This window comes from Oncorhynchus clarkii, chromosome 30 (genome assembly GCF_045791955.1).
Source record: "Oncorhynchus clarkii lewisi isolate Uvic-CL-2024 chromosome 30, UVic_Ocla_1.0, whole genome shotgun sequence".
Classification (NCBI taxonomy): Eukaryota; Metazoa; Chordata; class Actinopteri; order Salmoniformes; family Salmonidae; genus Oncorhynchus; species Oncorhynchus clarkii.
Window position 1 is genome coordinate 803359 of NC_092176.1, and position 13378 is coordinate 816736.

The 13378-nt window shown below is 45.8% G+C and overlaps 1 protein-coding gene across 9 annotated transcripts in view; it reads left to right on the top strand.

Moving 5' to 3' along the window:
- Positions 1–13378, top strand: part of LOC139390131 (ataxin-2-like) — a 38184-nt gene that overhangs the window by 16062 nt on the left and 8744 nt on the right. For 7 of the 9 annotated variants that reach the window (XM_071137311.1, XM_071137316.1, XM_071137312.1 and 4 more), the window contains exons 5-15: positions 861–1011; positions 2228–2242; positions 2965–3098; positions 3241–3332; positions 3508–3714; positions 5259–5425; positions 8565–8780; positions 10279–10458; positions 10661–10834; positions 11041–11148; positions 11271–11341. In XM_071137311.1, the coding sequence (XP_070993412.1) occupies positions 861–1011; positions 2228–2242; positions 2965–3098; positions 3241–3332; positions 3508–3714; positions 5259–5425; positions 8565–8780; positions 10279–10458; positions 10661–10834; positions 11041–11148; positions 11271–11341 (1515 nt within the window). The remainder of the gene's footprint in view (positions 1–860; positions 1012–2227; positions 2243–2964; positions 3099–3240; positions 3333–3507; positions 3715–5258; positions 5426–8564; positions 8781–10278; positions 10459–10660; positions 10835–11040; positions 11149–11270; positions 11342–13378) is intronic. The other 2 variants (XM_071137319.1, XM_071137313.1) reach the window with 2 other exon arrangements.

The window sequence follows — 13378 nt, forward strand, 5'->3', positions numbered from 1 at the left end:
ACTGGGGGAGCTCAAGTAATGTAATTATGTGCACGAGCACAAATCACCACAACTGTCATTTTTGTCCTGTTCGAATCTGCCATGTCAGTAATTTTTACTTGGCAGGAAGGTTATCACAGCCCTAAACCTACAGCAAACTCTAGAGTTCTCTGATAACACGTACAGTATCCTATGCAAATTGTCATACCTGTGTTTTGAGGGATATTTAGAGTTTAACAAGTGCAGCACCCAGTTTGGGTAAGAACATGGGAACAAATTGATGCTTAAAACAAATTGCTATGCACATAGCCTACAGATAAATTATCTGTTTTGTCATTAACATTCCTAGTGCTCTTTTATTCCTAGTGCTCTTTTATTCCTAGTTCTCTTTTAAAAGTTGAAGGTTCATGGATCTTATTGATATACATTATTATTTAGACTTTCTGAAGGTCATTAGGTCTATATTTGAAATATCTTCACGCCTAGAAGAGCCTCCAGGCTTCTGTCAAAATGGTCAATTGTGAATGGGGGGGGGGAGAATTACAGGGGTAGTTTGGTTAAAACAAATCCTGTCTGAATCATCCACTGGAGAAACTGATATGCTGGGGTAATTATTACATAACCAACGTTCTATAGTAATTAGTCCCGTGCGAATAGGGCTTTAGCCTACATTAGGTTCAAGTTTAACAGCATTGTCGTTAATTCATTCAGAATAAATGCATTGCATGGCTCAGTTACGGACAGTGGTCATAATCTCACGTCAAGCACACAAAACCAAAATAAAATGTAAAACATAACCATGCATTTGCTCCAGGAAGTAGGCGAACACAAGCGTTTACAACCGTAAGTGATTTAGCTCTCACCACTCTTTGTCCACCCAGTGTGACCTGGTCCTAGATGCAGCCCACAGGAAGATCCCTAAACCCAGCGAGGGCCCGCGACAGGAAGACATTGTGGAAAGCATCATCTTCAAGGCTTCTGACGTGGTGGTGGTGCACTTCAGAGACGTGGACCTCAATTTTGCCAGTAAAAGTAAGGCCTACTGTCAAGACCTTTACACTCCAGGTTGTCACTGTCCCCTAAAGTTGACTGGATGCACAAATAGATGTTTATTTGTTGGCCAATACAAAGATTGTGCTTAGGGTTGTTGTCCTGTTGGAAGGTGAACCTTCGCCCCAGTTTGAGGTCCTGAGCTCTCTGGAGTAGGTTTTCAACAAGGATCATCTCGCTCTACTTTGCTCCGGTCATCTTTCCCTTGATCCTGACTAGTCTCCCAGTCCCTGCCTCTGAAAAACATTCCCACAGCATGATGTTTCTTCGACACAATCCTGTCTCTGAGCTCTACGGACAATTCCTTCAATCTCATGCCTTGTTTTTTGTTGTTGTTTTTTTTGCTCTGTGTGGGACCTTAAATAGACAGGTGTGTCCCTTTACAAATCATGTCCAATCAATTGAATTTACCAAAGGTGGACTCCAATCAAGTTGTAGAAACATCTCAAGGATGATCAATGGAAAAAGCATGCGCCTAAGCTCAATTTTGAGTCTCATAGCAAAGGGCCTGAATATTTCAGTTTTATTTTTAATAAATTAACCAACATTTCTAAAATCCTGTTTTCACTTTGTCATAATGGGGCTATTGTGTGTAGTAGATTGATGAGGAAGAAAATAATTTGACCTTTTTTTACTTTTTCTAAAATGGATTGTCTGAATACTTTCTGACTACACCATAAATCACCTCTAAACCTGTCAGGGCCCATACACTTCACAGTGAACTATGATACTCTTTCTGGGAGTTAGCATTGTAATCAAATCAACTAGTGACGTGGCACTGTGTGAAGTAAAGATGGGTTAGATCAGGGCTTCCCCACTTCCAATTCTGAAGCATTCCTGAGTGTCTAGGGATCTGATCTTGAATCGGTGTTCTTGTTCTAGCCGACCGTTTCCAGCTGACAAACGGCAAATGCCACATGTTAAGGCTTGCACAGGTCTGCCAATCATTGTAGATGCATACAATATCTCCAAAACGTGATGGCCATGTGCCATATTGAACAGCTAACCCGTAACCTTATCAGTAACCCATTTGGTTTGAAAAGGAAAGAAACATAACTAAGTGGTTGGAATGGAAACCTCAACATAAGGTGGTGCTTTAGGAAAAAGGTTGGGAACCCTAGGGGTAGGCTAGGTTTAGGCTACCTGTCTTCTCTCCACTGACCTTCTCTTCCATGTCTCTCTCTTCAAATGGGTGTAGTCTCTACCGACACAGGTAATATGTCTGTTTTCTGCTCTTGCACTTTTGTTTGTTGACACATTATCATTTTGAAAGGGACTAAGCTGTCATATCTCTAAAGCGTTGCGGAAATGCAAACTCTGCTAATGGACAATCCTCATATTGAACTTGTTTCAGTCAGACTGTATTTCAATGGAGGACCCACCAGTACCCCACCCGAGTCTCGTTATTCTCTAAAGAGCTTTATTCTTCGAAGTAAAGCCAGAGGGGTGATTTTAGAAAAACAAAGCGTGATTTGGACGAATCTAATGAATAAATGCAACTGAAACATCAAAGTATTTACACCAGTGTACAACGCAAAGATTTGTGCTGAAATATGGCACTTTTCTCTTCTGATCTCAATTATAAGAGTCTGGCTTGTGCATTCTAACATTCATTTTGCTTAGTCATTCAATTCTGCCTTATCCCATTTCCAGGCAGGCCATAAGTCAAATATTTCATCCTACATGACTGCAATCTAAGTGCATGCTTTTTGCTGTTGCTTACCCTCATTGATTTCTGTACTCATTCTCCCTAATGTCAACCCTTTGATTTTGCTACCTCTGGGTTGTGACTGGCTAACCTGACATGGTCACTGCCAAAGCAGAGAGTGCACTTGCGCTGTGCGTGTATGTGGTTCCCATCCGCTGTTTGGCCCCTCTGTTTGCATGCGTGTCTGTCTACTGTATATAAATGTGAATGTGTGATGTAACATGTAGACAACTTCACGGATACGGCGGTGAGCGGCAGAATCAACGGGGAGCACAAGGAGAAGGACCTGGAGCCGTGGGATGGAGGGGAGCAGCAGCAGCACGTTGTCTCAGGCAGCCTGGAGTCCCTGGACACAGACGTGGTATTGCTTTCCATTTAGTGCTCTGCATGTACCGGGGTGTGTTCATTACTGCACACCGTAGCAAAACGCTGTTACTCCCTACTCACCATCAGTTTACGCCATCTGACCAAAAAACTCTGCTCTCTTTTTCTTCTCTCTCCAGTCTAATGGATGGGACCCGAATGACATGTTCAAGTACAACGAAGAGCAGTATGGCATCTTGTCGACCTACGACAGCAGCCTGTCTAGCTACACGTAAGCAGCACTTGCTTCTCTCATTCCACTCATGCGTCATACAGGCACAGTCAAGTGTATCAAGGAGGAACTCGCCTCATCCACTACCAGTGTGTAGCACCCACCTAGCTTTGTTTGTGTGTTTGGGGACGGGTGTGTGTCTATGGTTTGCCCTGTGCTGTGTTGCCCCATGCAGTGTTGCCCTGGAGCGGGATAACTCAGAGGAGTTCCTGAAGCGGGAGGCACGGGCAGCCCAGCTGGCACAGGAGATTGAGGCCAGCACCACCTACAAGGCCCGCGTGGCCCTGGAGAACGACGAGCGCACCGAGGAGGAGAAGTACTCAGCTGTGGTGCGCGGAGAGAAGGGAGAGCGTGGAGAGCGGGAGCCACACACACTCAACAGGTGGGTCTCTCTGAGGGAGGGGAGTTCAACATAGTTATACAGAACAAAAATATAAACAACAATTTTACTGAGTTACAGTTCATATTTTTTATTTTATTTTATTTCACCTTTATTTAACCAGGTAGGCTAGTTGAGAACAAGTTCTCATTTACAACTGCGACCTGGCCAATTTAAAGCAAAGCAGTGTGACACAGACAACACGGAGTTACACATGGAATAAACAATAAACAAGTCAATGACCCTGTAGAAAAAAAAGAAAGTCCATATACAGTGTTTGCAAAAGGCATGAGGAGGTAGGCAATAAATAGGCCATAGAAGTGAAGAATTACAATTTAGCAGATTAACACTGGAGTGATAAATGAGCAGATGATGATGTGCAAGTAGGATATAAGGAAATAAATAAATTAAGCCCTAATCTATGGATTTCACATGAGTGGAAATGCATGTTGGTCACAGATACCTTAAAAAAAGGTAGGTGTATGGATCAGAAACCAGTCCGTGCAGCGCAACACAATTCCTTTGCATAATTGATCAGGCTGATTGTGGAATGTTGTCCCACTCCTCTTCAATGGCTGTGTGAAGTTGCTGGATATTGGCGGGAACTGTGTACAGATCTTTGCGATCGGCCGTGCATTGTCATGCTCAAACATGAGGTAATGGCGGCGGATGAATGGCAGGGCAATGGGCCTCAGGGTCTCGTCACTCTATCTCTGTGCATTCAAATTGCCATCGATAAAATGCAATTGTGTTGTCCGTAGCTTATGCCTGCCCATACCATAATCCCATCGCCACCATAAGGACACTATTCACAACGTTGACTTCTGTAAACCGCTCGCCCACACAACGCCATACGCGTCTGCGGTTGTGAGGCTGGTTGGACGTACTGCCAAATCCTCCAACAAAGTTGTAGGCGGTTTATGGTAGAGAAAGGAACATTCAATTCTCTGCATTGTATACACATTTGTGAACCAAATTTGAGAGAAATAGCTTTTTGTGCATATGGAACATTTCTGGGACATTTTATTTCAGCTCATGAAATATGGAACCAACACTTTAGGGAAAGGGGGAAACCTAGTTAATTGTACAACTGAATGCATTCAACTGAAATGTGTCTTCCCGCATTTAACCCAACCCCTCTCAATCAGAGAGGTGCGGGGGGCTGCCATAATTGACATCCACGTCTTCGGCGCCCGGGAACAGTGGGTTAAATACCTTGCTCGGGCAGAACAACAGATTTTTACCTTGTCAGCTCGATGATTCAATCCAGCAACATTTCAGTTACTGGCCCAACACTCTAACCACTAGGAAAAATGCCGGTTGTAAGGGTTTCTACAGCCATGTTCAGACGTCACTCGTAACTCGTCCCTTTAGTCATGAAGGGTTAGCATACTGCAGTGTCTTCAAGCTCTTGTTCCATTGTGGACATTTCAGAAGAGAGCTTGTAGGTTTATTGCAGGATTCCACCAATTCACAACTATGCTTTGACATTGTGGCAGTTGCATTAGTTTGTAACTTGTCCACCTGGGTCTCTGATCTCTTCATAGAGAAAACAAGTACATTCCCCCGGGCCAGAGGAACAGAGAGGGGATGTCATGGGGAGTGGGTCGTCAGAACTCCCCCAAGTTGGTCCAGAGCAGCAGCGGATCTCCGCGGCCAGGTCCCCATGACTACAGCCCCAGTTCTGGAGCCGACCAGCGGGTTGTCAACGGAGGTAAGGACCCCCTGTACCCTAGAGCACAGAACAATAATGATACCACAATGACTGAGAATGAGATGGCACTATTGTCAAAGCTAGAGGAAGTATGCGTGTCAGGTCAACCTGGGAGAACCACAATTGCATTTTTTTTTTTTTTTACCATTTACTAGAAAAGTCAGTTAAGAACAAATTCTTATTTACAATGACGGCCAAACCCGGATGACGCTGGGCCAATTCTGCGCAGCCCTATGGGACTCCCAATTATGGCCGGATGTGATGCAGCCTGGATTCGAACCAGGGACTGCAGTGACGCACACCTCCTGCACTGAGATGCAGTGCCTTAGACCGCTGCACTACTCGGGAGCCATTTCCTTGATTCCTTGTCATCTCGCCTCCTTCTCATTAGATGAGGTCAGAGGGGAGGGACCTCTGACCTTCTCATTCAACTGAAAGCGCGAACCACTGATTTTTAACCAGGGCAAGGTGACCGGAAACATGACCGAATACAAACAGTGTAGCTATTCCCTCCACAAGGCAATCAAACAAGCTAAGCGTCAGTATAGAGACAAAGTAGAGTCACAATTCAACGGCTCAGACACGAGGTATGTGGCAGGGTCTACAGTCAATCACGGATTACAAAAAGAAAACCAGCCCTGTTGCGGACCAGGATGTCTTGCTCCCAGACAGACTAAATAACTTTTTTGCCCGCTTTGAGGATAATACAGTGCCACTGACATGGCCCACTACCAAAACCTGCGGACTCTCCTTCACTGCAGCCGATGTGAGTAAAACATTTAAACGTGTTAACCCTCGCAAGGCTGCAGGCCGAGACGGCATCCTCAGAGCATGCGCAGACCAGCTGGCTGGTGTGTTTACGGACATATTCAACCAATCCTTATCCCAGTCTGCTTACCGCCCAAATAGGTCCACAGACGACGCAATCGCAACCACACTGCACACTGCCCTAACCCATCTGGACAAGAGGAATACCTATGTGAGAATGCTGTTCATCGACTACAGCTCAGCATTTGACACCATAGTACCCTCCAAACTCGTCATCAAGCTCGAGACCCTGGGTCTCGACCCTGCCCTGTGAAACTGGGTACTGGACTTCCTGACGGGCCGCCCCCAGGTGGTGAGGGTAGGTAACATCTCCACCCCGCTGATCCTCCATAAGGGTGCATTCTGAGCCCTCTCCTGTACTCCCTGTTCACCCACGACTGCAGGGCCATGCACGCCTCTAACTCAATCATCAAGTTTGCGGACGGCACTACAGTGGTAGGCTTGATTACCAACAACGACGAGACGGCCTACAGGGAGGAGGTGAGGGCCCTCGGAGTGTGGTGTCAGGAAAATAACCTCACACTCAACGTCAACAAAACAATGGAGATGATTGTGGACTTCAGAAAACAGCAGAGGGAGCACCCCCCCTATCCACATCGACGGGACTGTAGTGAAGAGGGTAGTAAGTTTTAAGTTCCTCGGCGTACACATCACGGACAAACTGAATTGGTCCACCCACACAGACAACTTCGTGAAGAAGGCGCAGCAGTGCCTCTTCAACCTCAGGAGGCTGAACAAATTTGGCTTGTCACCAAAAGCACTCCCAAACTTTTACAGATGCACAATCAAGAGCATCCAGTCGGGCTGGTACGGCAACTGCTCCGCCCACAACCGTAAGGCTCTCCAGAGGGTAGTGAGGTCTGCACAATGCATCACCGGGGGCAAACTACCTGCTCTACAGGACACCTACACCACCCGATGTCACAAAGGCCATAAAGATCATCAAGGACAACAACCACCCGAGCCACTGCCTGTTCACCCCGCTATCATCCAGAAGGTGAGGTCAGTACAGGTGCATCAAAGCAGGGACCGAGAGACTGAAAAAGAGCTTCTATCTCAAGGCCATCAGACTGTTAAACAGCCACCACTAACATTGAGTGGCTGCTGCCAACACACTGATTCAACTCCAGCCACTTTAATAATGGAAATTGATGTAAAAATATATCACTAGCCACTTTAAACAATGCTACTTAATAATGTTTACTTACCCTACATTACTCATCTCACATGTATATACTGTACGCCATCTACTGCATCTTTATGTAATACATGTATCACTAGCCACTTTAAACTATGCCACTTTGTTTACATACCCCACATTACTCATCTTATATGTATATACTGTACTCGATACCATCTACTGCAATTACTCGTTGGTTATTACTGCATTGTCGGAACTAGAAGCACAAGCATTTCGCTACACTCGCATTAACGTCTGCGTTAATGTGTATGTGACCAATACAATTTGATATGATTTGAGGAGGTGAGGAGAGAGAACATGAAGAATCAAGGAAATGCAATTGAGATTCTCACCCTGAGTGGGTTGTTATAGGCATCTTATAGTTAGAGGGCAGTTGTGTGGACATCGCTTTGGCTGTCCCTGCATGGGTCCATCTCAGACTCTTGAATCTACCCAATCGCTAGTTTTCAGCGTTCCTTGTTTTCAGTTCACCGGTATGCTTACCAGTCTTCAGAACAGTTTTTCTTGAATATAAATCCTTTCCTTTTCCCGAAATGCAACATTTTAGTTAAGATTTTCACCTGTAGGATTCAGGTTATGCTGACACAGAATAAGCACTGTGCAAAGCGCAAAAAACACTAATCCTAATTTAATCCTGCAGTGTGATTTGTTTAAAAATGTGAAACCTTCCTTTGACAATGAATATCTCCATGGAACGTGCTTGTTAGTCCAGGCATTTGTTTAATCTGTGTCTGCGAAACTGGCCCATATGGGTTTGGCCTCGCGTTTCAGGGACATGGGTCATCCTCTTGTCAAAAAAACCTTCATTACATGCATCTCGTCCCACATTAACAATTTGAATGTCAATTGAGTTTCGCTTCCTGAAACTTCTTTTTCTGCACCTGCTTAAGTTTCTTTGACCATTTAAGTTTATACCGTTTTCATCAGAAAATCAGGAGTTCTTTCTTCTTTGCTATGCTGTTTCTATCTCTACCTAAACCATTCTCCGCCTTTCCTTGAATCACCCTCCTTTTCCTCATAGACCTCATCCCTCCTATTTACCACTTCTCCCTATTATTTGTCATTATTTAATATTTTGTCTTTCTTTGCTTTCTCAATTGTCCCTATTAGGTACTACCTCGTGGCCATCTCCCTGCCCATCTCCCTCCTTGCGTCCTCCTTTTTGCTACCAGTCAGGGCCCTCCTCTCTCCCAACCAGGGTGACCACACCCACCCGGCCTCCATCCAGACCTCCCTCGCGGGCTTCCCGGCCCTCGTCTCACCCCTCCGCTCACGGCGCTCCAGCTCTCGTCTCCACTATGCCCAATAGACGCATGTCCTCCGAAGGTAGCTACCTCCCTCCCAACAGAGTGGCGAACACAGAGCCACATGCACCGCTGGGCTCACTGAACTAAGTTGACACTGGGCTAGCTGTGCTACTCTCGTAGTGTTTCGCTCACTAATCTCCTGACACTGCTTTTGAGTCACAGCTTTGGACTTTGAGATGTTTTGTTGTTGTTGTGTGTTTTTGTCTTCACCCTACCTCTACATTTCCTCCCCTCACTCACTGTTTCTCTCTCGTGCTCTCTTTCTCGCTCTCTCCCTCTCCTCAACTCACACAGATTGCATTGTAGTGTAAATTGTGTGTGGTGTTGGTCACTCATGGCAGTCTCTCCAGGGGGCTGGGTCTCTGTGTGTCTCACTCACCGGTAATACCTCCATGTGTGGCATTGAAACCGCCAGAAACTAGTGAAAGTCTTGCTGTCAGGCAGACTGGTGAGTGCTTATATCCACTGGGTGAATTGATGGCCATTGTATTGTTGAATGTAAATATGGTGTATGTATTCATGATCAGTGTTTCCCCTAGCACTTTTTTTCAGCAGTGGTGACAGTTATTGTTGGGTGGGGGGGGGTGTTTGGGCATGGCCAATGGTGCGGTCTCCAACCGAAAAATTTGAGGCCCTCTTGTGTGCAGAGACAAATGTATATGTTTTAAAGCAAATTTCATACAATTCTACACATTCTGTCTGGGGCTGAGAGAAATTGTAGTTTAAAAGCAATTTTCCTGGAATTCTACACATTTTGCCATGGCTTATGCCTTGCTATCTGAGTGACTCAAATATTATAACAAAATCAATGGGGACCTGATTCCACAACATTTTGGGAATTTTAGATTCTCTTTATACTGGTGGTTGTTTGTTCTCAAAGATGATTTTATAGAAAAATAAATAGGTTTACACTGAAAACATTTTACCATCGTGAAAATGTTAGAAAATACATTTAATACTGTGCATTCGGAAAGTATTCAGACCCCTTCCCTTTTGCCCTTTTTTTATTTTACGTTACAGCCTTATTCTAAAAAAAATAAATAAAAAAAATTCCTCATCAATCTACACACACTACCCCATAATGACAAAGTGAAAATAGGTTTTTATACAATTTTGCAAATGCGTAAAAAGAAATGTATTTACATAAGTATTCAGACCCTTTGCTATGAGATTACTACAGCGCGATGGGAAAAGGACATCCCAGCCGGCCAAACCCTCCCCTAACCCGGATGAAGCTGGACAAATTGTGCACCGCCTCATGGTTCTCCCGGTCACGGCCGGCTGCGACACAGCCCGGGATCGAACCTGGGTCAGTAGTGACGTCTTTAGCACTGCAAAGCAGTGCCTTAGACTGCTGCGCCACTTGGGAGGCCCACAGCTAATTTAATTTAACCTGTTCCTTTGGCTATCCCTGGTCCAACAGACAGAGCACTACTGGTACTAATGGATGATTGCAGTCCCTACCTCCGCTTCTATCTAAATGATGTGATGTCTCACGACAATCTCTCTCCCTCCAGGCCCTCCCAGGATGTCACCGAAGACACAGCGCACCCCACGCACCCACAGAGTTCCCCCTGGGGGTAGAGTCCCTCCGGGAGTAGACTTCATGCCCCACAATGCTCCAGGAGAGGTGCCTGTGCCCCCTCCAACCCGCAGCACCTCTTCCGGTGGCACCTGGTCTTCCGTGGTCAGCGGAGGTAAGAGACCACTCTGTCTCTCAGGATTGGGATGGGAATGGTACCCCCTGACAAAATAGCTTGGATTGTACAGAAATGTTACTCAAATAGCCACTGCATGGTCATACTAGGTGTGTGTATTGTAGCTGTGAAGGCTATGTAGTGCAAGGGATGTAGTTCTGTGTGACTTTCAGTTAACAGCGTTCGTTACTCTCTCCTAAAGCACACAGGCCTCGCTCCCCTCGGCAGAACAGCATGGGCGGGGCTTCCCCTGGCCCTTCCTCCCTCCCCTTGGCCCAGACTGGGACCACCCCCGTAGAACCTGCTACCACGCAGTCAGCCCCATCACCCACTGCTGCTAGCCCTGCCCGGGATATGGCCGCCACTCCCTCAGAGGGTAAGTCTGTTTTCCACATCCATGCAGACTGTTCTTAAACATTTTTATACGTAGAACATTTTGGGAAGAGTTGATACACAATGGTGAAATTGTGACTCCCCTTTGCTGTGATTAAGTAGCTCAGGCTAAACCGTCCGAAGCAAAGCAGCCGCACTCGACGATAGAACTGAGGATGACTCTTTTCCTCTTTCTTCCCTCGATTTTAGCAAAAGAGTCTCGGGTCCAGGAGACGAGACAGAACTCCCCTACGGCCAACAAGGAGGACATGAAGCCCCTGGAGAGTCCCCCTAGTATCAGCAGACCCCTCTCTAAAGGTCTGCAGCATGGACACAGCTCACTTTTTAGGAAGATTATATTTCAAAGTCTCAAATGAAACTGTAGCGGGGAAATTATCGATGTCTCCTCTCTCTCTCTCTTTATTTCTCTTTCGCTGCAGGACCCCCCTCCATGGCACCGGACCACAGAAAACAAATAGACAACTTAAAGAAATGTAGTGTTGATTTTAGGGTAAGTTAAGTGTCCTCACTATCAGGCATTTATTGTAGTGTCACTTTCCTTCATTAAGAAGTATTGACAGTAAAATACAGAAGTTGTCACAAAGAATCTTACGGTGTTTCTCAATATACATACTACTGTCTCCCCTCATGTTCTGAGTGCATTCTCAGCAGACGTTCTCTTGAGAATGTTCTTATGTGGATAATGCATCAAATATTACATTTAGGATAGGGTGTCCAATCAAAAGCGTCTATTTTTACCAATGGGTAAAATAATGTTAATTGTGTAGATAATCCTCTAAGAAAACGAATCAAATCAAATTTTATTTGTCACATACACATGGTTAGCAGATGTTAATGCGAGTGTAGCGAAATGCTTGTGCTTCTAGTTCCGACAATGCAGTAATAACCAACAAGTAATCTAACTAACAATTGCAAAACTACTGTCTTATACACAATACACAGTGTAAGGGGATAAAGAATATGTACATAAGGATATATGAATGAGTGATGGTACAGAGCAGCATAGGCAGGATACAGTAGATGGTATCGAGTACAGTATATACATGAGGTGAGTATGTAAACAAAGTGGCATAGTTAAAGTGGCTAGTGATACATGTATTACATAAGGATGCAGTCGATGATATAGAGTACAGTATATACGTATGCATATGAGATGAATAATGTAGGGTAAGTAACATTATATAAGGTAGCATTGTTTAAAGTGGCTAGTGATATATTTACATCATTTCCCATCAATTCCCATTATTAAAGTGGCTGGAGTTGAGTCAGTGTCAGTGTGTTGGCAGCAGCCACTCAATGTTAGTGGTGGCTGTTTAACAGTCTGATGGCCTTGAGATAGAAGCTGTTTTTCAGTCTCTCGGTCCCAGCTTTGATGCACCTGTACTGATCTCGCCTTCTGGATGATAGCGGGGTGAACAGGCAGTGGCTCGGGTGGTTGATGTCCTTGATGATCTTTATGGCCTTCCTGTAACATCGGGTGGTGTAGGTGTCCTGGAGGGCAGGTAGTTTGCCCCCGGTGATGCGTTGTGCAGACCTCACTACCCTCTGGAGAGCCTTACGGTTGTGGGCGGAGCAGTTGCCGTACCAGGCGGTGATACAGCCCGCCAGGATGCTCTCGATTGTGCATCTGTAGAAGTTTGTGAGTGCTTTTGGTGACAAACCGAATTTCTTCAGCCTCCTGAGGTTGAAGAGGCGCTGCTGCGCCTTCTTCACGATGCTGTCTGTGTGAGTGGACCAATTCAGTTTGTCTGTGATGTGTATTTCCCGAGGAACTTAAAACTTGCTACCCTCTCCACTACTGTTCCATCGATGTGGATAGGGGGGTGTTCCCTCTGCTGTTTCCTGAAGTCCACAATCATCTCCTTAGTTTTGTTGACGTTGAGTGTGAGGTTATTTTCCTGACACCACACTCCGAGGGCCCTCACCTCCTCCCTGTAGGCCGTCTCGTCGTTGTTGGTAATCAAGCGTACCACTGTTGTGTCGTCCGCAAACTTGATGATTGAGTTGGAGGCGTGCGTGGCCACGCAGTCGTGGGTGAACAGGAAGTACAGGAGAGGGCTCAGAACGCACCCTTGTGGGGCCCCAGTGTTGAGGATCAGCGGGGTGGAGATGTTGTTGCCTACCCTCACCACCTGGGGGCGGCCCGTCAGGAAGTCCAGTACCCAGTTGCACAGGGCGGGGTCGAGACCCAGGGTCTCGAGCTTGATGACGAGCTTGGAGGGTACTATGGTGTTGAATGCCGAGCTGTAGTCGATGAACAGCATTCTCACATAGGTATTCCTCTTGTCCAGATGGGTTAGGGCAGTGTGGTTGAGATTGCATCGTCTGTGGACCTATTTGGGCGGTAAGCAAATTGGAGTGAGTCTAGGGTGTCGGGTAGGGTGGAGGTGATATGGTCCTTGACTAGTCTCTCAAAGCACTTCATGATGACGGAAGTGAGTGCTACGGGGCGGTAGTCGTTTAGCTCAGTTACCTTAGCTTTCTTGGGAACAGGAACAATGGTGGCCCTCTTGAAGCATGTGGGATC